This window comes from Nansenia antarctica (assembly GCF_963989245.1).
Source record: "Nansenia antarctica genome assembly, chromosome: 5".
NCBI lineage: Eukaryota > Metazoa > Chordata > Actinopteri > Argentiniformes > Microstomatidae > Nansenia > Nansenia antarctica.
The window spans coordinates 50,864,613-50,892,558 of record NC_137690.1 but is presented as its reverse complement, the minus strand read 5'-3'; the positions used below and the strand labels follow the sequence as shown (position 1 = coordinate 50,892,558).

Sequence of the window (27,946 nt, the reverse complement as noted above, 5' to 3'; positions counted from 1 at the left end):
GATGATAGGGCTAAGTGTTAAGGTTGGAAATAGGAATTCACTCAAGCATGTTGTGTCCTTGTTGTCTTGTTTGTCAGGATAGAGCCGATTTTGAAATGACTGTTTGGTTCAGCCCCACCTGTCGATATAATTGTAGTAGTTTTTGACCAGCCAGTGATATTACAGCTGCTGTAGCCATAGGTTGACATGGAGGGACTGTCTGTTGTTTTGCCTTGTTAATCGTCTGGCAGTTGGGAAAAACATTAACTTTGTTTGGTCTTGGTCTACAGCAACCGAAGAACCTGGAAGGTTATGTGGGCTTTGCCAATCTTCCCAACCAAGTGTACAGAAAGTCCGTGAAGAGAGGCTTCGAATTTACTCTCATGGTCGTGGGTGAGTAGATCGTTGTAGCCCATTTACTTTCATTTTTTTCGTCCTGCCCTTTTAAGACCCAAAAGACAAAAAGGGTTTTCTTCTGGGGCAAACAAAAGATGGGGATTTTACTGTCCCGTAAAACTGCTGTTTTGTATTATTGTATGCACCAATGAAATATGCATGAAAATGGAGGTTAGAGAGGGTCTGTGGACAAAAATGTGGATATGTTATGTACCCTCCGACCATACACATTAATGTGTCCAGAACTATTAAGTTTCACAGGAACGTCATGCCAGAGTGCTGTGTGTGTGTGTGTGTGTGTGTGTGTGTGTGTGTGTGTGTGTGTACGTCATGCCAGAGTGCTGTGTGTGTGTGTGTGTGTGTGTGTGTGTGTGTGTGAGTGTGAGTGTGAGTGTGAGTGTGAGTGTGAGTGTGAGTGTGAGTGTGAGTGTGAGTGTGAGTGTGAGTGTGAGTGTGAGTGTGTGTGTGTGTGTGTGTGTGTGTGTGTGTGTGTGTGTGTGAGTGCTGGCAGCTGGCTGCAGAAATGCATTAGCCATGGTTTCTGAAGAGTAGCATAACTTGCACTTCCAGTGGGATTTTGAGAAAGCATATTTGAAATAAATGTGCTTCCCATTCAGTGATGGAGACAGACAGGGTTCTTCCCCCCTGCTGTGGAGTGTGTGTGTGTGTGTGTGTGTGTGTGTGTGTGTGTGTGTGTGTGTGTGTGTGTGTGTGTGTCTGTGTGTGTCTCTGTGTGAGTCTCTGTGTCTCTGTGTGTGAGTCTGTGTGTGTCTGTGTGTGAGTCTCTGTGTGAGTCTGTGTGTGTCTGTGTGTGAGTCTGTGTGTGTCTGTGTGTGAGTCTCTGTGTGTCTCTGTGTCTCTGTGTGAGTGTGTGTGTGTCTGTGTGTGTCTGTGTGTGTCTCTGTGTGAGTCTTGTGAGTCTGTGTGTGTCTGTGTGTGAGTCTCTGTGTGTCTCTGTGTCTCTGTGTGAGTGTGTGTGTGTCTGTGTGTGTCTGTGTGTGTCTCTGTGTGAGTCTTGTGAGTCTGTGTGTGTCTCTGTGTGAGTCTGTGTGTGTCTGTGTGTCTCTGTGTGTGTCTGTGTGTGTGTGTGTGTCTCTGTGAGTCTGTGTCTGTGTGTGTGTGTGTGAGTCTGTGTGTGTGTCTGTCTGTGTGTGTGTGTGTGTGTGTGTGTGTGTGTGTGTGTGTGTGTCTTTTGGATTGTGAGCGGGAGTTTTCCTGTAATTCCATTCACGCAGCCAGAGATGGGAGCCTGAACAGCTGAAAAGAGGCACACAGGCAGCCATTTGTCCCCCGCCATCCTCTGCTTCCAAAACTCCTGCCCAAAAGGTACCTGTGCAGGAAGTGGCAGTGAACACCACCCCTGTGAGGTCACTTCCTGTCCCCTGGCCCTATAGGGAGTAGCAGGAGGAGGGGGGGAAGCATTTGGCATTCCAGTCCCAGTATGTCTGAGTTCAGCATTCATGTGGTCCCGCCTTGGAGTTTCCCCCTCAGCTCCTCTCAGGAAAGAGGCAGTTAGAGCTGTTAGAGGGACTGTTTGTCTGCAGCATGTAATTACAATTGCAGGGTAATTGGGGGAGTTGAGCCCATGTCATGCTGCAAAGAGATCCAGCCACGAGATAGTGTGTGTCTGTATCTGTCTGTCTGTCTGTCTCTCTCTGTCTGTCTCTCTGTCTGTCTCTCTGTCTGTGTCTTTGTGTCAGTCTGTTTGTGTGTGTGTGTGTGTGTGTGTGTGTGTGTGTGTCTGTGTTTACTTTTTAGCCAATAACTTGAGTGCCGTGTATCTGTTTGCAACAGGAAGCCTTGAGGTTTCCAACGCTCTCAGAACTGATTGTTGGCAGACTAGAGAAATTGGGCCACAGACAGTTTGCCGGTGAAAGTCCATATTTGGCTGTGATTTACACGTTTGCGAGGATCATCCTTGGTCTTGGATACCGCAGCCCGAGTTCATTGTTCTTGGCCCCATTTGATTCAAATAGTTTCTAATGCATTCGCTTTTTTGGACCTCTTGGAATGAATGTCCCCACATAGACAAGTAGGCTTGAAGGAATTCCAGAGATTTGACACAGGCTATCTTTGGAGGAAATTGATGGCTTTCCCAGATGTTTATAGAGACCGTTGTCATGTGTTAGACTTGTTAAGTTTTATTGTCTTTTTTGCCCCCTTTTGAAGGGAAAGCCCCCTTCGACGGCACACACCATTCAAGACGTCGTGCCCAGAAGGTGAAATGCAGTGATAAACGATTATCTTAGATTCTGCAGACTCCCCCCCCCCCCCCACCAAAGAACAGAGACCACTTTTCATTTAACCAAGAAAGAGTATTTTTTTACCTCGTGTCTGTCAGTGGAAGCAGCGTCAAATGAATGAACATTAAACCGTCTCTCCCTCCCTCTGCAATCCAAGCTTTTTCCTGCTTCCCCTCCACCAGCCCCTTGCCTTGCCTGCAGTGGGAAGTTCCTTTTGAATAAGCCCCCATGGTTTACACAGCTGCTGGAAATTTCCTTTAAAGGAAGTGTGCTGGCCGCTGACCGAGCCGGCAAGCCCAGGGCAGGCTGTGCTGTGCTGTGCTGTGCTGTGCTGGGCTGTGCTGGGCTGTGCTGGGCTGGGCTATGCTGTGCTGTGCCGTGCCGGGCCGGGCTGGGCTGGGCTGGGCTGGGCTGGGCTGGGCTGGGCTGGGCAGCCTTGCTCTGGTGGCAGGAGGAGCAGTAGTGACTGCTGTCTGGGCGAGGCCCTGTCCAAGGCCTCTCCTATGGTCCTCTGTGGCTCAGTTGGCGCTAGCAGAGCATGACACTAACAACACTTAGGTTGTGGGTTCGATTCCCGCTGGGACCATATATACTGAAGAAATGTATGCACTCACTGCAATGTAAGTCGCTTTGGATAAAAGTGTCAGCTAAATGGCCTAGGTATTAGGCACTACCACTAGTCGATACCCACAGGAAGAGCTGCCACATCATGTGACGTGAAGTGTAGCTCACTGTGAATACCCTACAGAGTTCATGCATTGTGTTGGGAGTCTCTATTAGTGTGACACAATGAGTGCTCTATCATTTTAATGAGTGAGCACTTTTAGTATAATTTACACCATAAGTGTACACTGATGTTGATGTTTTAGGTTAGTAACGAGAGCATGTTGCACAAGAGGTGTTTGGACCCTTTGTGGTTTACACCCGTTGCCCTCCGAGGCCTATTTTAAGCCCTGGTTCAAATAGTGTTTGAAAACCAGTCAATTGTTGACTCCAAAGTGCAACCGCCAACAATAGATTTTGCCTTCTGGCAACTGTTATAGAAGTGACTCAATAGAGAAAGGTTCACTGGGCTTGCAGTTTAGTCAATCTCACAGATGTGTCGAGTAGTGTACACTACAGCATCCAAAACTGCCAGTTTAAATGTCCTGAACTCCACTTTTAACTCTTATCCCAACATTGGCTAGTTTAGTTTTAGTCAGTTAAAAGACATATTTTTAGTCTAGTTAGAGGGACTGTCCGTGCCTGTGTGTCTAGTTTGCATACTCTTATATTACATTACATTTCTGGCATTTAGCAGACGCCTTTATCCAAAGCGACTTACAACAAATACATTTGTCTAAGTAAGTGAATCATCTATCATCATAAGTCATCATAAGAAAAACAAATCTATGCTAGGACCAGGGTTAGGACAGGGTTAGACCAGGGTTAGACCAGGGGCCATTGGCAGTCACAATGCTAGAAGAAGGAATCTTCAGGCTTCATCTTATCTGTCCCTCCTAAAGACCTCCTTATCCCCACTACCCCCCTGTACAATTTCTCTACTGTAGATAAATAATAATAAAAATAATGTAATTCTTCCTTCTTCTAGCATTGTAACTGCCAATGGCAGAGATTACTTTTTCTTATGATGACTGATGTATAGATGATTTGACTTGACTTTGGGATAAAGGTGTCTGCTAGATGCCAAAAATGTAAATATGTAAAACTGTAGATGGATAGTAATGTCTGTCCTCTCTCCTCTGCCAACACGATACCCATCTATCTCTCTTAGTTAATGTCACCTCCCTGCTCTTCCTCTCCCCACCCAGAGAGAGAGAGAGAGAGAGAGAGAGAGAGAGATGTGCAGTGTCTCCTGTCTCCTCATAGGCCAGAACTCACCCCCCCCGTCTATGTGGTACTCAATCTGGGTCAGGTTCTGGTTCTGGACGGGCTTCACAGAGACAACCAGAACAGTGCATCACACTGTATCCGCCCGGGCCTGCCATTCTGTCCAGATTTTTATAGTTTGCTTAATTCGAGCTGACATCTTTAAGACGAGCGTTTTTTCACTCGCTGCTTTCACAAGACCACAGATCCCCCCACCCCCCAGCCCCTGCCCTCCTCCCTGTCCTCCACCAGCCTTCAATGGGGGAAGTAAATCCCTTTATTCGTTTATGTAGGAATGCATAGATGATATCCTACATTACTTCTCATCCAGACCAGCTTAACGACCGCTGAAACGTTTCCGTTGTCATTGTGAGGTCACTGTGGCTCTGGCCCCGCGGAAAATATTTATGATTTTTTTTTAAAGAGTGTGTTGAGAGAGACTCTTATTTAGAGGGAGGAGGGAGAGAGAGAGAGCTCCTTTTGTGTGGTATTTTTCTCTCTCTCTCTCTGGCTCCCTCCCTTTCTCTCTCTCTCCCCCTCCCTACACACAGATCGCGAGCTCAGCGGCTGGTTCACTGGCAGCGGCGGTGGCCAATGCTAGGCCCTGTGGGCCGGGCTGCTGTTTTTAAAGGTCAAGAGAAAACCCAGTGTGAGCGCGCTCAGTGCCAGGCCAACACTGGCCCGCCCCTTTTCCCTCTCACACTGCTTCCTTTGTTCCCGCTCCTCATTGGCCCCCACTCTCCACGGTTGCTATGCTGGTGATGGTGTTGGGAGACTCTCCACACGAGGAGGCACCTGGGATTGTTGTCTTGGGAGCCCCCCCCAAAAAACTGTCAATGTCTCGTAATGTAGCCTATACTGGAATGAATAGACTTCTGTGGATACGTCTCATTTCAGTTAGACATGCCTCAGTCATGTTCCTGGCCCTGAGGCGAGGTGGTCTTTATACTGCTCATTCCCCACCATGAAGCCTCACTGTGCCTTATTTCACATGAGCTCCACTCTGGCGGTCTGTAAGAGCCTGTACATTTCCACTCAAACCTTTTAAACTTCTAAGTTGAGTAAAAGTTAGACAGGCAGGCAGACAGACAGGCAGACAGGCAGAAAGGAATAGAATTAGAGAGGAAAGATATTCAACCCTTCGCTGTGCAGCCTCCCTTCATCTCATGTCACCTCTTAGAGAGTTGGATTGATTTCCTGTTGTTGAAAACACTCTGAATCTCAAACATTTAAAGAATTCTAAACATCGGCAGGGCCTTTGGAATCTGGAGGTCATGTCACGTTGATGTGCCTCAGTCTGCTGTGAAAACAAGGATAGCGTGAAATACACCTTGAAATAAATCTCTCTCTGTCTCTCTCTCTCCTTTTCCTCAGGAGAGTCTGGGCTGGGGAAGTCAACGCTGATCAACTCCCTCTTTCTGACAGACCTGTATTCTCCTGAATACCCTGGCCCTTCCCACAGAATTAAGAAGACCGTACAGGTAAAGAATGGTCTAAGCATTACAGATCTCTCTGTCTCTGTCTCACTCTCTCTCTCTCTCTTTCTCTCTCTCTAGGAATACACACTATCACACACATCCCCTTTTCACTCTAACAGATGAATACCATCACCCCTCCCCTACAGGATGTGACAAAGAGGATACATATTTCAGCTGTACAGCCTTGTAAAAAGTGATTTCCTCTCTCTGTTGCTTTAGGTACATGGAACTAAGTAAAGTGTCTCCTCTGTACCCATAAATCCTATTTTGGCCATTTTGCCCTTGATTGTGTGTCAGAATTTCCAGCGCTCTGCCAGGTCAGCGTTTTATGAACGCAAGAAAGACTTTAAAGGAATTCATTTACATTGCATTACATTTTTTAGATTTAGCTGACGCCAAAGCGACTTTACAACAAATACATTTGTCTAAGTATGTGAATCCTCTATCCATCAGTCATCGCTGCTCCATTGGCAGTCATAATGCTAGAAGAAGGAAGAATTAATATATATATATTTTAATATATCCAGTTGAGAAACTGAACAGGGGGATGGAGAGGTTTCAGGAGGGACAGGTAAGGTGTAGCCTGAAGAGATGGGTTTTTGTTAGTGGAATTGTCTGTGCTGTAGTATCTATTTCACTGGTGCTCTCCTCTGAAATACCTTTACTCTGACATTGGCCAGATTGACTGTCAGTGCCTGGGGCTGTTGCAAGAAACGCAGGTGTGCCCCGATTGTTTTGAGTCTTTGACGTCACAGCCCACCGCGAAACACTCTGGGACATTCTGTCTGTGAGATTGCTCATAACCTGTCCCCGTCCCTGTGTAAGACAATACAACCAGTTCCTCTGCTTAAACAAGGAATGACTGGACTTTGGCTGCCAAGGCATATCATATTTATTTCCGATTCGTTATCTTATTTACAATATAACATGGGGAAATCTGAACTGTTGTTGTTGTTTTGTAAAGCATGAATGTTTCATTATTCTTATGGCTTATGTTCTGAGTCTTTGGAGTGCAAAATAACAGCATCCGCACACTCAAACACTGTGCAAAAAAACGATGTTTATTGCAAGCTTTCAGTCATAGACCTTCTTCAGGCATGTTCTTGAGTCTTTAACTCACTACAGCACGGATATATAATATGCAGAAATATACCTCGTCATATAAAGACAACACTCTAACACTCTAATTAACGTCACATACCTTCAATGTATTCATAAAGACGTGCAGTGGAATGTTCCCGCTGGGACCATACTGAAAACATGTATGAACTCACTGCAATGGAAGTTGCTTTGGATCAAAGCGTCAGCTAAATGTCATATATTAGATTATTATATATATTATGTTGATCATAGATCATACAATCTTCTGGTGTCATTCCCCTGCACATCATCCGTATGAAAAAAACTGAAAACATCCTATGTGACATTAATCACTAGTGTACTATAATTATCCCGTCGTAAAGTTAACAGGTCGACCGAGCCTCGTCCATCACCGGCTAATGTCTCCCGGCAGAACCAGTCCCACCTCTGCCGCTCACGAAGCCTCGTCAACTAATTGCGCCTGACCTGAGCGTGAACCTCCAGAGCATGACTCTTGTTGATTAAATGTTTTTTTTTTCCTCTCTAGACAGAGCTCTCCGTTGCTTATTTGTGTAGCACGCAGTTTTCCCTCAGTCAATGAATAGTCACTAGTCACCCCTGGCTACCCTCCTGTAATTTGTACCATGTTGCGGTAGCGACAAATTGCGAACTTGAGTACAAAGCAAAGCAGCAGCGTTGACTAGTAGCTACCCTAAGATGTTTACCAATGGTTTTCAGTTCCTGTGGTGTTTAGTGAGGGTGGTGTTGTGGTATGAGAGTTTTGTTTTTGTTCCTACTTTACGTTTCTCCACTGGATTTCCACCCTGTCCTGCTATTCAGAGGATTGATATGTGGATCCAATTGGCCGACCGGGCTGATGTTGTTGTATGGGTTGTGTTAGCTTGATGGAGATGTCAAATTGAGGTCTCACTCTGTGAGGTGCCTGGTCTGCTCCTCTGTTGTCCTCTGTGGCTCAGTTGGTAGAGCATGGCACTAACTTAGGTTGTGGGTCAGATTCCTGCTGGGACCATATATACAGAAAAATCTACACACTCACTGCAATGTAAGGTGCTTTGGATAAAAGCCTCAGCTAAATGGCATATATTATATTATAACAAAACTCTGGCCCCAGGGAAGCATCCCCAGTGTTTAGTCAAGCCTGAACCTCTGCCTTAGAGAGGCAGGTCTGGTGTAGGGCCTGGAAGTGGGTACGAGCCTCACTGACTCACACTGAGAGAGTGAAGCCCAAGGGTAGGATAGAGCTCCATGCTTGGCTGGCCTGTCTCCTCTGCTGCTCCAGGAGGAAGCCCGGGCTGGGCCTGTAGGCTGGACTGTCACATTGATTTGTGGATAAGAATTAGCCCAGACGAGGAGGCTTGGACAAGGGGGATGAGAAGGAGGTGGATTTGATTATGACATTGTCAATGTTGAAGTGAAGAGTTGGCGCTCAGATGGAAGGGGTGAAGAGTGGGTGCACGTGGGTGTGTGCGTGTGCATGTGTCTTGTGTGTAAACTCTACAAGGCCCTGGTCCAGGGTTGTGAGGACGCTGACAGTAGAGGATTTGGCCGTGATGGACTCCTTGGCCAATAGCAGCAGAGGATCCTGCCAAGGCTTCTTGCCTCTGAATGTCTCTCTGCACCACAATATTTAAACTGCTCAGTAGGTGTGCTAATGTAAGCACTGGAGGGCTTGTGGCTGGGTCACTGCTACTACTACTGTTTTCGTTTGTGTGCATGTGTGTGTGCGTGTGTGCGCGTGTGTGCGTGTGTGCGTGTGCGCGTTTGTGTGTGTGTGTGTGTGTTGTGCGTGTGTGTGGGGGGGAGGCGGCGCTCCTCCAGTAGCAGCCTTCTGATAATAAACAAATGAGCTTCTTCCTCTTCTTCTTCTCGGTTACTGACGTTTCCAAATAACTCCCAAATATTCTTTTTATTCTATTCCGTATTCCACATTTTTCTAACAAATGTCTAGGGCTAACCGCTAACCAGTTCCACCCATCGTCTCTCGCCACATTTCAACACCGCCACAGACACTGGAGGGCTGAGAGGAGCTGGGTCGTCTCTCGCCAGTCGCCCCCAGGAGAGAGTCAAGGGTTTACATCTGAGCCTCAAGTCAAAGTGAAGAGGATTGCGAGAAAGAAAGAAAAAAGAAAGAAAGAAAGAAAAGGAGTCGTCTCTGATTCTGCTGGGCTTGCAGGGCAGCTGCCTGAACGAGTGTTCCAGCCAGACACTAAAGGGCCCTCTCTCCCTCTCTCAGCCGCCTGTCTTTGCTGGCGTGTCGATGGCGTCTCATTCACTCTCGCCGTTTTAACGTGTCAAGTGAGGCTGTGAGGGCCGTCCCTGGCGTTGAAAGTGATAAACAAGACCGTGAGATGTTGGTGTCTGGGGGGGGGGGGGGGGGGGGGCGTACGCGTGACGAGTCCCGGAGCTCCAAACAGACAGCTTCCTGTGGTGATGGAGAGGGAGATAAAAGAGAATTCATGTTTTATCAGTGCTCCGCTGTACTCCTCCCTCCCTCCCTCTCCTCCCCCCCCCTCTCTCTGTCTGACACATCCTTATAATATTACGGCACCACCCTCTCTCCTGATGACTGATCCTCATTCCTCCATTCAAGTCTCGCCCCGGCTTTAGAAAAGGTTTGCTCAATTGGACTTGTTGTTGTCGCATCTTAATGTCGTGTAGCAGGGAGGTAAGCACGCAGGAAACCGCAGGGGTACACGCATACATGCGTAAACAGTGTTGTAATTATCGTCATTATGTCATTTGGTTGGCATGCCGATGCAGGGCGTCAGTCAGGTGCTCAGAGGCGTGGCGACCAGAGCCTGGTTTCGGGGCCGGGCGCCGTGCCAACTCCTCCACTCCTACGGCTACTGTACCCCGGGCCCTGATAGCGCTGGAATTTTGAGATGTCGATTGTGTCAGTTGACTAGCCGCTTGTAATGTTGCCTTTTTTGCTGTTGCAGCGGTCAAAGTTTCTGTTGTTCTTGCTGTTGCAGAAGTCAAATATTCTGTTGGTGGTGCAGTGAAGTAAAAGTTCTGTTGTTGTTGTTGTTGATGGTGGTGGCGGTGGCGGCAGCGGTGGTGGTGATGGTGCAGAAGTAGACATTTCTATTGTTGTTGTTGTTGTTGTTGCAGGAGTCAAAGTTTCTGTTGTTGTTGGTGGTGGTGGTGGTGGTGGTGGTGGTGGTGGTGGTGCAGAAGTAGACATTTCTATTGTTGTAAGAGTCAAAGTTTCTGTTGTTGTTGTTGATGGTGGCGGTGGTGGTGGTTGTGATGGTGCAGAAGTACACATTTCTATTGTTGTTGTTGTTGTTGTTGCAGAGTCAAAGTTTCTGTTCTTGGTGCAGCCGTAGGTTTCTGGTGTCTGGTAGACTAGTTATTCTCCCTCCCACAGACAGAGATGGTTTACCTTCATCACCATGCCAGTCATTTCACACGCTGCTCCTAGAATGGTTCTTAGACGCTCAGACACCTAGACCCTCAACAATCCTACCCCCTACAGGCCCACTGACCTGCCAGTCTAGGTAGAGGAAGTAGAAGCCGTAACAGGAAGTAATAGTAGTAGTACTAATAGTGCCAGACAGATGTGTGGTTGACTGTGACCATGTCATGAAGACATGGAAGTGTGTTTAGCCGTGGTAGCACGGGCTGGTTCCTCTCTGTGCCCATCTGGTCGTTATGTTGTGGTGTCTCTGTGTCCTCCTAGTTACCTTCACCCAGGCCGTAATGACGGCTCTGCCTTTCTGGTTCCACAGCGTGGCTGTCTGACAGCATAATGGCACGGCTCCCTGAGGCTGCATGTCACTACACGCTGTGGTGGCCCCAGCGCCGCCTCATCTGGGCCAATTAGTGCGTGTGCGTGTGCGTGTGCGTGTGCGTGTGCGTGTGCGCGTGCGCGTGTGTGTGTGTGTGTGTGTGTGTGTGTGTGTGTGTCTTCCACACCGTACCAATATGTTTATCAACGAATTATACATCTTAAGCTCCTATTAAAAATGTACATTAGACTCTGTGTGTGTGTGTGTGTGCACAGCACCATAGCAGCCACCCCCCCCCCCCCCCACCTCTCTCTCTCTCTCTCGTTTGTTATGTGCTGGTTGAGTGGTCTTATCTCGTTAGGGAACTAACAACTTCTTCCATCTAGACGGTTTAGAGGCTTCTAAAACACACCTCTCTATGAAGAGCTACCTGCATGCCTAGCTGTGCTTTACTGACTTCCCTTTCAAGCATGAAAGTGATCTCAGTCTCTGTGAATCCCTGCCAACAGAACGTGTGTGTGTGTGTGTGCCTCTCCCCTCTCTGCCTGTGATTGTGCGGTGTTGAGTTTAGCTGACAGTACAGTAGTACAGCTGTATGTGCAGGGGGCTTTCCTTTGACTTGTTCCCTGTGATCTGAGTCTCCTCTCAACACTGGCTACATGTCCATCTGCCTTCACCCCGCACGCCTATGTGTTAACTACACACACATCTTAAGCTCTTAGTAAAAGTGTGTGTGTGTGTGTGTGTGTTAGTGTGTGTGTGTGTGTGTGTGTGTGTGTGTGTGTGTGTGTGTGTGTGTGTGAGAGTGTGAGTGTGAGTGTGAGTGTGTGTGTCCATGTGGTTGCTCTGTGCTTGCTTTGGCCTAGATAGTGAACTTTGTTACAGAGGATTCCTAGAGGCTGGTTCCTGATGAACTTGGCCGGGGCGACGATCCCAGAGGAAGAGCAGGGAACTGTATGGCTGTGAGCTTGTTTATCTTAGTAGAGAGGGAGAGCAGGGGGAGTGGGAGGAGGAGGAGGAGGAGGGGGGGGGGGGAGGGATGAATACAGATCTCTATTCTTTTCCCCTCTCGCTCACTCTCTCTCTCTCCCTCTCTTCCTCTCCCTCTCTCTCTCTCGCTCTCTCCAGGAACCACAGACTAATTACATTTTGAATAATTGTGGTCGCTTTTGTTTCCAAGTCGGGGCAGAGCAATGTGATGAAACCCAGTGGAATGCCGTCTGTAATGGAAACCAGCCCTGCTCGTCCATCCCAGAGTCAGCGGCTCTGGGCCTGAACAGCACGGGGGGGCTTGGTGATAATAATTCAGATTAAACGGATGATATTGAAGGGTTGGGGACGGGGACGGGGGGGCAGAGAAGGGCAGGGTTGCACCCTGGGTGGGGTAGGGCAAGGGTAAGGCAGGTAGGGATGGTGAGGAAGGTAGTGGGTGGTTTCCAGCAGGCTAGCGTTTTAGCGCGCCATGCTAACATCTTAGCAGCCTTCATGTCGCCATGTGACTCTTGGCCGTGCCAGTCGAAGCAGAGCGGCGCGCTCCCAGTGTTGTTCCTCTTTCCTGTGAGTTCACTGCGGTTGAACAGGCATGTCTGTGGCCGCCTGACTCATCCTGTTGTGGAGTGGCGGGAGGGGGAGAGGGGGAGAGAGGGATGGATATAACTGTCTGTTTTCAAGATTATTCTAAAGACGTCTAGGCAGCGCTGATCTCTTCCTGGAACACTTACACTCTCTCCATCTCTTAACTGGTTCCAGACAGGGGAGTGTTTCTCACACTTCACGAACTGTCAAGTTGTTTTTAAGGCGCGTTACGCTCTGCGTCATCGCTCGGTGTGTGTCTTCCCTTCGCAACAGAGCCTAGAAGACGACCGCCGTTGGCACACCGACGAGGCGGAGGTCTGTCGGATGATGTCATGCCGTTATGATCGCAGATCATATACCAAGACGACAGACCGGTCGTTCTCTGATAACACTCGCTGCTCTTCTGTGGATCTAGCCTATGAATCTCCGCGGTAGCTAGAAGTCAGGGGTCAGAGGTCAAAGTAGAAAAGACAGGATCACGAGGTGCATGTCTGATGGATTCCTGTAAACGGTTGACGGGGGTCAGGGGGGGTCACGGGCGGTAAAAAGGAGACGGTGCTCTGGAATCCCGTGCTCTCGTAGAGTGGTGATGTGAGGGTCGGAGGTCAGGGGTCCCACACAGTATGTGTGTGTGTGAGGGTCAGGGGTCCCACATAGTAAAGGAGAAGCCCTTAGTGAAGTATCCTCCAGCCCAGCCCAGGTCAGGCCCAGGTCAGGCCCAGACCAGACACAACAGGCCCACCTTCACTACCCAAGGGGCGGGGGGGGGGGGGGAGGCCCATCACGCTTCTGTCCCATAAAAGGTCTGCTTGCATTCCTGCGCTGACGTCTGATTGATTGATTGATTGAGCTACTTTCGGCCCTTTCCGTAGATTTACAGCTTGAAAATTAAATTTTTCAACCATGCTATTTTCTCTCTCTCTCTCTCTCTCTTTCCTCCCCGACAGTTTTCCCGCAGTTGGTAGTTAAATGACAGAAAGAAGCATACTGCGGTCCACCCTGGAGCTCTGTAGCCCATCATAAATACGTATCATATCATCAGTGTTTTCAAAACATGTCTTACAACTCGTGACCTTTTCCTCTGCTAGAGAGAGTGGTTCAGAGAATGATGTAGGGAGGTACTTTATTGATCCCGAGGGGGAATTCAGGCATCACAGTACCTCAGACTGTTGACAGTTGAATAATAGGCTGAATAAAAATGGATAAAAATACAAAATAAACATAGATCAATAGACATTTGACACAAGATTTAACATCCTCCAGCCTGACTCTGTATTCTCCGCATCAAGTATGGAAGAATAATCCTGAATAGAATAAATGAAGCACCAAGTCTGGGCTGACTTCCTTGCTCACGGTTGCAGTCTTGGAAAGTCTTGCAAAGTGCAAAGTCTTGAATTCTGGGACAGGTGAGATTCTAACACCTGCTGTCTCTGTGGGGACTCCTTTTCCCACACCCAGCCGTTTTAAACTGTCTCATTAGTGGGTTGGCCCACAGAGCCCTCAGCCTGTTAAACCAGCTGTGTGTCGTCTCACCCACCCAGACACGCAGCCTCACCTCAGCCTGGCCAGGAACTCCTCGTTTATACGACCAACAACACTCATCCCTTCACCAGCTGTTCACAGAAATAGACTTTCTATTTCTCCCTCTCTTTCACAATCTATTTTTTTTTCTCTCTCTCTCTCTCTTTCTATCTCCCTCTCTCTCACTCACTTGTTGTTTCTCTTTTATTCCCTCTTTCTAAAAAAAATAATCTTCCTCAGCGGTCTAAAAAAGCTCCCAGGGCGTTCCGCCTGTGTGAGGCGAGCCCGTCTGTTCTGAGACCTGCTGTGTGTGTGTGTGAGTGTGTGTGTGTGTGTGTGTGTGTGTGTGTGTGTGTGTGTGTGTGTGTGTGTGTGTGTGTGTGTGTGTGTGTGTGTGTGTGTGTGTGTGTGTGTGTGTGTGTGTGTGTGTGTGTGTGTGTGTGTGTGTGTGTGTGTGTGTGTGTGTGTGTGTGTGTGTGTGTGTGTGTGTGTGTGTGTGTGTGTGTGTGTGTGTGTGTGTGTGTGTGTGTACGCGCGCGTGTGTGTGTGTACGCGCGCGTGTGCGCGTGTTGGGAGGCCCGGTCCGACCCGACCCAGCAGGGAGCAGCCAGAACCCAGCCTCAGACCACGGGCATGACTGTGGTGCTGCCTAAGTGGAAGGTGAAGGCTCAGTTTAGCTGGGGTTAGGCTTCGGCTGTGGTCCGCTCTGCTCCAGGGAGCAGCTGCCTTCTCTAAATGCTACATAGCATCTCCACAACCTGACACTCTCTCCCTTTTACTACCTAGGGGAGTTAAAGAAACGACGTCGGTCAGGGTTAGAACCAATCAGAGCGCGACCCAGTCGACTCGTCGTGTAGTGAGTTACAGCGTGTTTGCGGTAGGGTGTATTCGCCCCCCATGTTTGGGGTTTGTCTACAACACTGTCTGCCAAGCAGAGCTGGCTCGAACTCCCACACTGTTCTGTGTTAGCTAAAAGTCGTTTTTTTCGATCTCCGGCTGAACCACGGGCAGCACAACAGCAGGGTGCGGGCCCTGATATGGACCTCCTGACCGATTGAATCAGAAGTGCAGCTGATCATCTGCTGACCACGAGGGCTGGACCCCATGCTGGTTAGAGCTCATCTGGCCTGCCGAGGAGGAGGAGAGAGGGGCCCTGTGCTGTCATGTGTGGACCGGCCAGGTTGGCCATGTATGACTGCTCTCTCTCTCTCTCTCTCTCTCTCTCTGGGACTGGGACTGGGTCAGAAGTCCTCCACCTCAAAATCCTAGTCATGGATTCACCACTGCAAGCTGCCTTAAATTAGGGTGTCTGGGGTGTGTTCCTGAAAGCATCATTTTTACTTTGTTGTGTTTTGGGGGAATTTGTTGATTCAGCTCACTCTGGTACAATAACACTGTACAACTCCTCCTCCTCCGGCTGGCACCATCGGGGTGATCAGAGTCAGGCTGGAGGAGGTTAAATCTTACCTACGGTACTGTATCTAAGGTGCCAAATGTCTATTGGTCTATATTTGTTTTGTATTTTTTATATTTTTTATTTTACCCTATTATTCAATTGTCACTTTATTTTGTGGTTGTTTTGTGGTCTGAGCTGCTGTAACACCTGTCTGTCCGTCTATCAATCAATATCATGGTATAAAGTTCTGCAGTGTACTGTATCCTTACGAGACGTGTCCCCTACCGTCCTTCAGGTGGAGCAATCCAAGGTGCTGGTAAGGGAGGGAGGAGTCCAGCTTCTGCTCACCATAGTCGACACCCCAGGGTTCGGAGATGCAGTGGACAACAGTAACTGGTGAGTTTGACTGACTGGCTGACTGACTGACTGGCTGGCTGACTGGCTGGCTGACTGTAGTTTACTAGTAACAACACACTCCAGTATGAAATGAACAAATCCATATAGTCTAGTACTAATGCCTGGTTTGACTCACTGACTGGCTGACTCACTGACTGACTGACTACACTTTGCTAGTAACTACACACTCCATTATGAAATGAACAAACCCATATAGTCCAGTACTAATGGCTGATTTACTGACTGTAATGGATACCCCTGGATGTGTACCTTTTGTATGTGTGTAGGTTCAGACACACTGAGCCTAACAGTGAGTTATTGTCTTTGCTCTAGCTGGCAGCCGGTCATGGATCACATTGACAGTAAGTTCGAGGATTACCTCAACTCAGAGTCCCGGGTGAACAGACGCCAGATGCCTGACAGCAGAGTGCACTCCTGTCTCTACTTCATCGCCCCCTCTGGACATGGGTGGGTACTGCATCCGCAATGGCCGCCAATGCTATCCTGTCATGTCTTTTGATAATTGCCTGTCTTTCCTCATTCATTTAAAACTTGAGTTTCTTCCAGAGATCTGCTCAGACCAATCAACCCGCAAATCCAATTTATTTGTACAGCGCTTTTTACATAGACGAATCTATACATAGACGAATGTCTCAGCTTTTCACAGCTTGGTTGACCCCGAGGGCGTTCCTCATCACAGGGGAAAATACTAATAACACAACTATGTGTAACCACTGCTTACATGCTGTCATTCCTCCTCTCTAGTACAGAGGTTGTAGGTTTGTGTGGTGTGTCACTACACTACCTGTCTTCAGCTTCCCTTTTCAGGCTCCATCTTAACTGTCCATCCTCTTCATCCCCACTACCCCCCCTGTACAGTTTCTGTACTGTCATTTTATTTTTAAGTAATCCTTCCTTCCTCTAGCATTGTGACTGCCAGTGGCCCCTGGTCATTTCATTATGATGACTGATTTATAGATGATTCACTTACAACAAGTACATTTGTTTAAAGTGAGTCCCTTCGGATGAAAGCGTCTGCTAAATGTCAAAAGCTGTGAGTGTAAATGTCGTCCCTGGGCTTGGGTCAAGCTGTCCACCCTGGTTCAGCTCCCCCCTGCTCCCCTGCTGGGCCTAGTTAGCGTGAGGACAAACATTTGTCTAATCTGTCCTGGGCTCAACTGTGTTGGAGTCTCCATTTCCCTCTTCTCTCTGTCTGCCTCTCCCCCTCTCTCTGTCTGTCTCTCTCTCTGTCTCTCTCTGTCTGCCTCTCCCTCTCTCTCTGTCTGTCTCTCTCTCTCTGTCTCTTTCTCTCTGTCTGCCTCTCCCTCTCTCTCTGTCTGTCTCTCTCTCTCTGTCTCTCTCTCTGTCTGCCTCTCCCTCTCTCTCTCTCTCTGTCTGCCTCTCCCTCTCTCTCCCCCTCTCTCTCTCTCTCTGTCTCTCTCTCTGTCTGCTTCTCCCTCTCTCTCCCTCCCTCTCTCTGTCTGTCTGCCTCCCCCCCTCTCTCTCTCTCTCTCTCCCTCTATTTCTGTCTGTCTCTCTCTCCCTCTCTCTGTCTCTCTATCTCCCTCTCTCTGTCTCTCTCCCTCTCTCCGTCTCTCTCTGTCTCTCTCCGTCTTGACTCTGGGCCCGTGCTCTGCTCTGCTCTGCTCTGCTCTGCTCTGCTCTCCTGCCAGCACACACAGCTGTTCCCTACACTGTCCCTGCTGTTCCTGCTGACACTGGCCTGCTCTGTGTGCTCTCCCACAACAAAAGGCCATTTGACAGGCAGGCGCACTCCTGAGAGCGTCTCTGGGCCTCTCTGACCCAGCCCTTGTCCTGCCCCCCCACCCTGTGTGTCTGCCAGTCTGCGCTCATCCGTCAGGACAAACACCGTATGCCAACTTTTCACAGCAACATCTGCCCGTCCCTCTGTCCACCACGAGACTCTCCAAAAATGCTGCCCGTCAACATAGAGGGAGGGAGGGAGAGAGAGAGAAAGAGAGAAAGAGAGAGAGATTGCGAAAGAGAAGGACAAAAGAGCACAGTCACACAAAGCGTGATGACGTTCAATTTTCTCCCTCTGTTGACGTTAGGGTATACAGTCATAACACTAACTAATCCGAAAGACAAACCAGAGGCGAACAGTACAATCTGATACGTGGCGTGTTTCTGGTGTCCCTGAATGACTGAATGTTGTTTAGACACCCCCCGATATCCTGTTTTACAAACAGACCGGAGACAAAGTCCAAAATACCATCATCATGACATATGTTTAATGGAGAGGCCATTTTCTTCCTTTTTTTTAAGCCCACAGAACAGTTGAAGGATCCCAGCTTTGCTCTGAGACACACACACACACACACACTCTGAGATTTACTGTGTTGTTCTGGACGCTCCAGATGTGAAGCGTCAGCAGAGCTGCCACTGAAGCGTTGTTTCCTCTCCGCTAACCCCCCCCCCCTCTTTTCAGTCGAGAGGTCGGCCAAGCTGTGAAACTGGACCTTGCCGGGCCTGCCTGGCGGAGAGAGCCAGCAAGCTGAACCTGGTCCCTCCAGAACCCCCCTGTTAAATTAAAGGCACTTCTTGAAACTCAAAACCTCTCTTTCTTCCTGTTTGCCTCTGTCTCTCTCTCTCTCTCTCTCTCTCTCTCTCTCTCTCTCTCTCTCTGTCTCTGACTCTCTGTCTGTCTGTCTCTCTCTCTCTCTATCTCTGTCTCTCTCTCTCTCTCTCTCTTTCTTTCTCTCTATCTCTCTCCCCAGACTGAAACCCCTTGATATCGAGTTCATGAAACGGTTACATGAAAAAGTGAACATCATCCCGCTCATCGCCAAAGCAGACACAATGACTCCTGAGGAGTGCCAACAGTTCAAGAAGCAGGTGTGTGTGTGTGTGTGTGTGTGCGCGCGCACATATCATGCTCTGTGTGTGTATATATGGGTCCATGTCTGTTTATGGTTTGTTTGAAAGCATGTGTCTTTCTTCATATGCAGATGTTGTGACTTGAGTGTTAGTGAGCTGTTTGTACTGATGAGGGTATGCAAGTTATGCTTCCGATGTGGGGGGGGGGGGTACGGTACGCACATGCAATAGATTATTGATGGTGTGTGAGTTTGTGTCAAACAGCATAAAGTGTGTGCTGAATAAGCAATAAGCAAACACTTTCCTCATCCTGTTTGTATTGACTGACCTCCAGCGTAAGCGTGTGTGTGTGTGTGTGTGTGTGTGTGTGTGTGTGTGTGTGTGTGTGCGTGCGCACGCACGCACGCTGTGTTGCCCTAGATAGAAAGACAACCAGAGGCCACTAAAACAGTCACCACATTAACCCTCACCTTTCTCTCTCTCTCTCTCGCGCTCTCTCTCTAGATCATGAGAGAAATCACAGAGCACAAAATCAAAGTCTACGAGTTCCCAGACACAGAGGACGAGGAGGAGATGAAGCTGGTCAGGAAGATTAAGGTTTGTGTTTGACAGCGCTGTGCGTTGATTTCTACCCCAGAGATGGACCTTTCAATATAACCCTTTGGAACCAGAACAGTGGTGTTCTAGCCCAGCTAGACCAACCAGCCTGCCAGGTATTATTAGGAATCGAGAGGTTAACCTAGTTAATTTTCCCTCGGGGATCAATAAAGTACCTATCTATCTGGCCCATCAAGCTCTGCAGTTGTAACACACACATACACACATTCTTTCTCTCTCTCTCTCTCATACACAGTACACACACACTCTTCGCCACAAACAATAAACACAAACACACACTCTCTCTCTCTCTCTTTCTCTCATACACAGTACAAACACACTCATCGGCACAAACAATAAACACACACACATGCTGCCTGAAGCAGTGCGTATTTTCAAGGTCATGTCGTACGCTGCGTTATCTATCAGTTGGTTTTCCAGCCCGTTAAAAAAACTAAACATGGTTAACACTCGAACCTCCACGGGCTCCTGCAGAGGTCATGTGACCCTTCCACTCTGCTGTTGTGAAGGCTCCTGTAAGGCGCTCCACATTTGACCGCAAGCACTTTTTCACAGTTTTAGTTATACAAAATAGAACACTTACTCACTCGTACCTTAGTCAAAGTAGAAATAAAATGTATGCATTTGAGGTTGGGGATTTATTTTCCTTTGTCTTTTTTTCTTTTTTCTTTTCACAGTATGTGCAGTCCCCCCAATTATCTCCGTCAATGTTATATTCAGTATGTAGCTCTTTAAGGCAAGGCAAGGCAAGGCAATTCTAATGATTCTGACGTCCTGACTGATCACAAAACAGCGTGTTATATTTGCATGTTATTGATCTAATTCAGTGATGAGGGTTACACACAACAACAACAAAATCTATGCTGATTACATTGAGTCTGGCATTGTGTGTGTGTGTGTGTGTACATATCCGTGTGTAACAGGTTATTTGTGTCCCCGTCTCTGCAGGATCGCTTACCTCTGGCCGTCGTTGGTAGCAACACCATCATCGAGGTCAACGGAAAGCGTGTGCGAGGGAGGCAGTACCCCTGGGGCGTGGCCGAAGGTGAGGGGGCAGAGGTCTCAGGTCACACATGGCCTGTCAGCAGTATTGACGGACTAAGAGAACACGTCCACACACACACACACACACACACACACACACCAACCCTTAGGGTGTTATTCAATATGAGCAATGAGGCTTAGTGGTCTCACACATTTCTATAGGTTTAACTTTAGGAGGTTGTGTGGGGAAGGCTTGTAAAAAGCAGTAACACAATCCAGGTTACCCCAGTGTGTGTGTGTGTGTGTGTGTGTGTGTGTGTGTGTGTGTGTGTGTGTGTGTGTGTGTGTGTGTGTGTGTGTGTGTGTGTGTGTGTGTGTGTGTGTGTGTGTGTGTGTGTGTGTGTGTCTGTGTCTGTGTCTGTGTGTGTGTGTGTGTTGGGGGAAGTGCCGGTCATGTCTCATATATATGCCAGTCCAGCTAGCCCTTGGGGGTCTTTGTGTTGGGGTTTCCAAGGCGACCCTGCCACTAACTCAGGTTCTCTAACATGTTTACTTTTGAAGAACAGTTTTTAACAGTCCTCAGCAGCGACATTGTTCCTGCAGACATCAGACGACATTCAGGAGCCTCCTGTCCAACTGACATTGACAGGCTTGTTCTGTTATCAGGCTGACTCAATCGTAATCTTCCCCCCTGAGGTGTGTGTGTACTTGTGTGTGTGTGTGTGTGTGTGTGTGTGTGTGTGTGTGTGTACTTGTGTGTGTGTGTGTACGTGTGTGTGTGTGTGTGTGTGTGTACGTGTGTACAAGTGTTTGTGTGAGTTCCGGTTTGACCAGTAACAGCAGCTACAGAATGTTTATCTCCTGACACAATGATTCAGGAATGTAAAACCACCGACCAGAGTATTACTTCATTCTCTTGCTATACAACCTTGCACGATGCCAAGCCAATGTCTATTCAAACAGCGGAAAGTTAAGGGTAGTAATGAGGTGTCAGGATGTTTGTGTCTTTCAAGGCTCAGTACTTGGGAAGTATTGACTCAGGCTAGCACCCTCCCTGTTCCCACAAACACCTCTGGTGTGAGCTCCCTCATGACTATATTTAAGGGGTTACTTTCACTCTACCCAGAACAGACCCTGATCAAACCAGTCCTCCGCAGACGTTCACTGAAGCACAGGATGTGACCACATTGTCTTTGATGTGAGACAGGAAGCTGCTTCTGCTGCTGCAGCGCTGGTGCGTGACGCGTCATTAAACGCTCTCTCTCTCCTCGTTGCCAAAAACTCTACGAACACGTTCGACGAAAGCTGCTGGTGCACGCAGGAATGTGTGAGTGAGGGATGGGGAGGTAGAGCTGTGAGAGAGGAGCAGCGTTAGTTAAACACGTGTTCTCCAGGCTCTCTCTTGCACTAGGCCCTTCCAAATGAAACTCCTCTATGGAATTTACTTCAGCTTTTCCCCCCTCAAGGATGAATCGCAGATGGTCAGAAAGGCTTGATGACTGAGCTGAACATTTTGACACGCATATCGGCTTTCCGTGACTCTATCCAAATCTAATGAAGCGGGCTGTGAATGTGTCTGAAGCACCCCTTCGCCGGTACAATAGACGCGGTGTATGAAGCTTAGTTTCCCCCCTTTGAACTGTCTGGTACCCTGTGACTCTGCCTGAGTCTCCTCGCTGCACACTGCTGCTGCTGAGATGAATCTGGCCTGGATATCTCTGACACTATCTATACCTCCTACCTCCCTTTTATCTCTTCTCTGTGTGTGTGTGTGTGTGTGTGTGTGTGTGTGTGTGTGTGTGTGTGTGTGTGTGTGTGTGTGTGTGTGTGTGTGTGTGTGTGAATCTGTCTGTGTGTGAATCTGTCTGTGTGTCTGTCTGTCTGCCTGTGTGTCTGTCTGTCTGTGTGTCTGTCTGCCTGTGTGTCTGTCTGTCTGCCTGTCTGTCTGTCTGTGTGTCTGTCTGTCTGTGCGTGCGTGCTTCCAGATTAGGAATTCACAGCCTTTGATCTGTGGCGGTGTATGTGAATGCAGTGTGAGACTGAGGCTTTGAAGCTGATCGAGTGTTCAGGTCAATGGTGCGCCCCCTGCTGGACAACCTGCGAGGCTCCTACTGTACTGTGGAGTTGCATGTTGTGTTCCACGCCCAAGGGAGTTCAGGTTTTTGGAATGCCAAAAATGTTTCTGGCTCCATGTAAGTGTAAATATGGAGCGGGGCGGGAGAGAGAGAGAGAGAGGGCAAGGCCACTTGCCTGCTATGCAACCCCCCTCCACGGCCGCAGACTTGAAACCTCAAGGGGGGGTAGTGTGTGTGTGGGTGTGTGTGAGAATTTGTGAGCGTGGGAGAGCATGGGCACGATGTCTGGCGCCCCCTGCTGTCAGCTCCTGGTATGACACCCACCCCCGGTCGGCGGCCACTCCTCCGTCCCTCCCTGCTGCTCCCTGGCTCCCCGCCCAGCCCGGCTCTCTCAGGCTCGGGACGCTGTGTTCCCTCTCTGACCGCTAAACGCACGGGGAGCCTCTCCTGGTTCTTCTTTTGGTTCTCTTTGTGTTCTCCTTCGCTGACCTGTCCCAATTTCTCTCAACCCCCCGCCACCCCCCCCCCTCTCTCTCTCTCTCTGCAGTGGAGAATGGAGAACACTGTGACTTCACAATTCTGCGGAACATGCTCATCAGGTAAACACACCTTTCCTCCCTCCCTCCCACACCTGAGGTAAACTGCCGCATTCACAGCAGATGGCAGAAGGGAACATTGTGGTGGCCAGGCCCTACTCACACACGGTGGCCTCGTCTGATTGGTTCCCTGCTCTGTTCCAGAACTCACATGCAGGACCTGAAAGACGTGACCAACAACGTCCACTACGAGAACTACCGCAGCAGGAAGCTGGCTGCCGTCACCTACAACGGCATGGACAACAACAAGAACAAGGGCCAGCTCACCAAGTGAGTGTTTCAGACCAGTCAGTCAGTCAGCCTCAGTCAGTCAGCCTCAGCCAGTCAGTCAGTCAGTCAGTCAGTCAGCCAGTCAGTCAGTCAGTCAGCCAGCCAGTCAGTCAGTCAGTCAGCCAGTTCAGTCAGCCAGCCAGCCAGTCAGTTCAGTCAGCCAGTCAGCCTCAGTCAGTTCAGTCAGTCAGTCAGCCTCAGTCAGTTCAGTCAGTCAGTCAGTCAGTCAGTCAGTCAGTTCAGTCAGTCAGTCAGTTCAGTCAGTCAGCCTCAGTCAGTCAGTCAGTCAGTCAGTCAGTCAGTTCAGTCAGCCAGCCAGTCAGTCAGCCTCAGTCAGTTCAGTCAGTCCAGTCAGTCAGTCAGTTCAGTCAGTCAGTCAAGTCTCATCCAACTGTTAGGTCAATGCAACAGCCAGCTAGTCAGTCATTCAGCCAGCTAGTCAAGTCTCAGCCAGTCAGTCACTTAGTCAGTCATTTATTCCGTCAGCCAGCCAGTCAGTCAGTCAGACAAACCAGGCATTAGTACTGGACTGTATGGGTTTGTTGTTGCTTTCTGTCTGTTACCAGTAAACTCTGGTCTTGAGGCACATTAATGAATGGTCCGGTCAGCTCCCTCAAAGCAGGTTACTAGATTGGGCCCCGCCTACTTGGTAATCTAGTACAGACCGTCATTTGACCAGTGTGATCCCTGAGTGGCAGTGGCCAAAGGCCTGTCTTAGTGATGGTTTCCTTAAGATGGACACGTGAGAGGAGACAGTGAGGTTCATCCTGTAGGTGAAGGGTCGTCCCTCCTGCAGGGGCTGGCCTTCAGACGTGAGCCAGTTAATGCTCTCCAGGAACCTCACCCAGAGCCAAGAGCGAGTGACCAGACACCCCCCCCACACACACACACACACTTAGAGCACTGCATGACCAGCACTAACACAGCCCACTCCCCCACTCACAGCCCCCCACGACGGGCTAGCACTCACCCACCCAGGCCCCCCCCCCCCCATCTCCCTCAGCCAAAGCCAGAGCCACCGCATGGCTAATCCCCAGGCTGTCTGCAATGCACACACAGCCTTCCCTGAGCACATTAATCACCTGCTCTCTGTCATTGACCTAACAGTTGCTCCCTAACGCATGGTACCATTGCAGCATGATAAGTGTGTGTATATGTGTGTTTTTTTCGTTTGTTTTCGTAGATTTGACACAGTTGACGGCATGTAAGTGTCATTTCAGTTGTTCAAGAGCCCTTCTACGTTAGTTCGCGTTCTCTATCCTCTTGTTTTTTTCCTCCTTGCCTTGATCAGTTTTCTGTGCGACATAAAGGTATCTCATACACAGCTTTCTGTGCTATATAGAGATCTCATAAACAGCTTTCTGTGCTACATAAAGGTATCTCGTACACATCTTTCTGTGCTACTTAGAGATATCTCGTACACATCTTTCTGTGCTACATAGAGATATCTCGTACACATCTTTCTGTGCTACTTAGAGATATCTCATACACAGTTTTCTGTGCTACTTAGAGATATCTCATACACAGCTTTCTGTGCTACTTAGAGATATCTCATACACAGCTTTCTGTGCTACATAGAGATATCTCGTACATAGCTTTCTGTGCTATCACGTACACAGATTTCTGAGATCTCGTACACAGCTTTCAGTGCTTCTCTTTTTTTAGGTTAGAACTTAGAAGCCTCTTCAAGATCATTAAGTGGATAATATCTACAGCAATCTTGCAAATTGTCCAGATGATGTAATTGAGTTGTCGATGGTAGAATAGTGTCCCGTAGCTAAAAGCCCTGTGTGAAGATCCATTGAGGACTGCTGATGAATCCTGTTTGTTATCCAGTGATTCTGTTATCCTTGCCTATCCTGCCTGCTCCTAAAGCTTGTTGGCGTTCACTAACCCATGGCTTGGCTTGCTAACGCAGACCGGCCCGCCGTTTCCCTAACATGCTGAGCCTTTCACATCCAGGGCCTTCCTCTCCCATCCTCCTTCTCCTGCTTGGTCCTAGAAGGGAACTCCTAACCCTAGTTGGACTGTGATGTCACATATGGGACATGGGCTGGGGCTGGATGCCAAGCTCCAAACTGATGTTTTGTGTGTGTGTGCGTGTGTGTGCGTGCGCGTCTGTGTCCGTCTGTGCGTGTGTGTGCATGTGCGTGTGTGTGTGTGTATGCGCGTGTGTGTGTGTGTGTGTGTGTGTGCGTGCGCGTGTCTGTGTGTCTGTGTGTGTGTGTGCGTGCGTGTGTGCGTGTGTGTGTGCTCGTGGCCACAGGAGTCCTCTGGCGCAGATGGAGGAGGAGCGGAGAGAGCACGTGGCGAAGATGAAGAAGATGGAGATGGAGATGGAGCAGGTGTTCGAGATGAAGGTCAAGGAGAAAATCCAGAAGCTCAAAGACTCTGAGCAAGAGGTAAAGTCCCCAAAAATAGGCCTCGCCTTTCAAACCACTTCAGAGTACTTCTGTGCTCTCCCGCAGCTCACACACTCCTCTAGAAGTCCTCTATTATGGCTCATAGGTCCATTTGGGCTCTGATGAGCTCAGTGTGAGCTGCGCTATGTTGTTGTTGTGGTAGTGGTGGTGGTGGTGGTGGTGGTGGTGGTGGTGGTGGTGCTGGTGCTGGTGTTGCTGGTGGTGCTGGTGGTGTGTGCTACCCTGACCCCTGGCTGTGTTCCTGTGTAACTGCAGCTGGCGCGGCGTCACGAGCAGATGAAAAAGAACCTGGAGGCTCAGCACAAAGAGCTGGAGGAGAAGAAACGCCAGCACGACGAGGAGAAGGCCGGCTGGGAGGCGCAGCAGAGGCTGCTGGAGCAACAGAAACTCGACGCCTCCAGGTACACAACAACAAACATATACACTGGAACAACAAACATATATACTGGAACAACAAACATATACACTGGAACAACAAACATATATACTGGAACAACAAACATATACACTGGAACAACAAACATATACACTGGAACAACAAACATATATACTGGAACAACAAACATATATACTGGAACAACAAACATATATACTGGAACAACAAACATATACACTGGAACAACAAACATATATACTGGAACAACAAACATATATACTGGAACAACAAACATATATACTGGAACAACAACTCTATATGAAACAACAAACATTGTTGTTAAAATAATGGCATAAGTCACATTTTGGCGAAAAACAGAATAAACTGAAACAAAAATCGAGGATATATTAAATTTAGGCAAAACATGATTTTCCTCAAAAGTGACTTAAGCCATTATTTTAAGAAGGTGACGATATTATGCTGGAACATGTATGCACTCACTGCAATGTAAGCTTCAGATAAAAGCATCAGCTAATGGCATGTGATATTATATTATCACATGTCCTAGAACCACCTCATCCCGGTCTTATAACATTCAGCGCCGTGGATAAAGTTGCCCAAATTGTTAACATTTTAGGTTTTTACATTTTAAATGACAGGTTTACTTTAGTGTTCACCACAAATGCATAAATGATGATGCTTCATTTTGTAGCCAAAGTATTAGTTGTAAAACAATTCTGCCATGCTGGAATGATTTGGCAATTGGTGAGCTAAGAAGTAATACAATGTCGCTTTATTGCCCTATTTTGTATGAAACAAAAATGTGACTCCTAAGACATCACACACACTTGTAGTGAGCAGAGTCATTCTGGTACAAACGGCTCCTTATTGAATGTTCTAACACTTTATTAAGATTTAAATAATGTATTCCTCTCTCTCTCTCATGCCCTATAGGACCTTGGAAAAGAACAAAAAGAAGAAGATATTTTAGACGGTATTGGAGGACCACCATGTAACAATGTACTAGTTGCCAATTTGCCAGCCTGGACAGTCAGTCAGTCAGTCAGTCTGTCCATCGACCAATAACGTCACCCATTTGACACGATACCACCGTCTGCATGTGTGAAGGCCAAAAAGTCAGCTCTGTCTGTGGACTGTGGGACTTTAACTGGGGGAGTAGGAGAGGGGTATCCTCCTTTAGACTCACAGACAGGCTCGTCCTGGAACATGCTCTACTATGTCCTCTTTTACTCCCTGTTCTCCGCCCCCCCAAAACTCTTATCTATTGTCTCCCTAAGATGGACACATTAGACGGTAGTACAATCATATTTTGTGGTTCACTGTACACAAACATTCACACCAAAGCACACACACACAGAGACATGAACTGTTGAATCACGATGTCAAAAAGGAAAACTTTTATTTTTTGGGGGAACCCAGAACAGCCCAAGAATGTGTTCCTTTCTTCTAGTTTATTTCTTTTCCTGTTGGTAGGTTACCGTGGAGACTGCTTTTTTAACGCCAAATGACCAAACTAAGGCGTAGGCCTCTCACTTACTGCACATCGACAGACTGCATCCGTTAAAACATTACAGGCTGAAGCTCACCTCAGGCGTTGTTTTTAAAAACTTTTTCCTCCTCCCAAAATGTTATGTTCTTCCATCTCTTGTAATTTAAATGATCTAGCCATGGACTGCAGTGTATAACTTCAGTCATGTAACGTTTCATTTCTTCTTTCTTTTTTTTTCATCTGTTTTTAATTTCTCTCATATATTGGCCCTGCTACAGTAATCGTTTGTTGTTCATTTTGTTTCATACATGTTAAGTTTTGTTTCCCAATCCTGGTCTTGGAGGACACTCTGCGGGCTGTTATGTGAACTAACACACCGTAAATACACTTTTTATTAAAAAATCTAGTGGAGTTCTACCATTTGGTTAAGCCTTTTTATGGCCTGATCAAATCTTTAAAAACCCACAGTGCCCCTGGGACCAGGATTGGGAAACCCTGCATCTCTGTATTTTTTTATTTTGTCTCTTATTTTGTTTTTATTGTACAAAGTCACATAATAAAAAGTGTGATG

The 27,946-nt window shown here is 48.1% G+C and overlaps 1 protein-coding gene across 2 annotated transcripts; it reads left to right on the top strand.

The window, feature by feature from the left end:
- The first annotated feature begins 275 nt into the window (after nucleotides 1-275).
- On the top strand, nucleotides 276-27,946 carry septin7a (septin 7a). 2 transcript variants are annotated; one of them, XM_080532996.1, is made up of 13 exons: nucleotides 276-372; nucleotides 5,862-5,968; nucleotides 15,585-15,685; nucleotides 16,019-16,153; nucleotides 18,424-18,541; nucleotides 19,028-19,120; nucleotides 20,090-20,186; nucleotides 22,748-22,799; nucleotides 22,941-23,066; nucleotides 24,250-24,270; nucleotides 25,333-25,468; nucleotides 25,745-25,890; nucleotides 26,820-27,946. In XM_080532996.1, exons 1-13 carry the CDS (start codon nucleotides 363-365, stop codon nucleotides 26,854-26,856), a joined length of 1,179 nt encoding a protein of 392 aa, XP_080389122.1. In that variant the 5' UTR covers nucleotides 276-362; the 3' UTR covers nucleotides 26,857-27,946. The 2 variants fall into 2 exon arrangements, with proteins under 2 accessions (XP_080389122.1, XP_080389123.1); XM_080532997.1 differs by lacking the exon at nucleotides 24,250-24,270.

Bases quoted from the DNA above. Each gene is read 5' to 3' on its own strand.
- septin7a (XM_080532996.1), top strand. The intron at 5,969-15,584 runs GTAAAGAATGGT...ACCGTCCTTCAG, and splicing joins GAATTAAGAAGACCGTACAG to GTGGAGCAATCCAAGGTGCT. The intron at 24,271-25,332 runs GTAAGTGTCATT...TCGTGGCCACAG, and splicing joins TTTGACACAGTTGACGGCAT to GAGTCCTCTGGCGCAGATGG.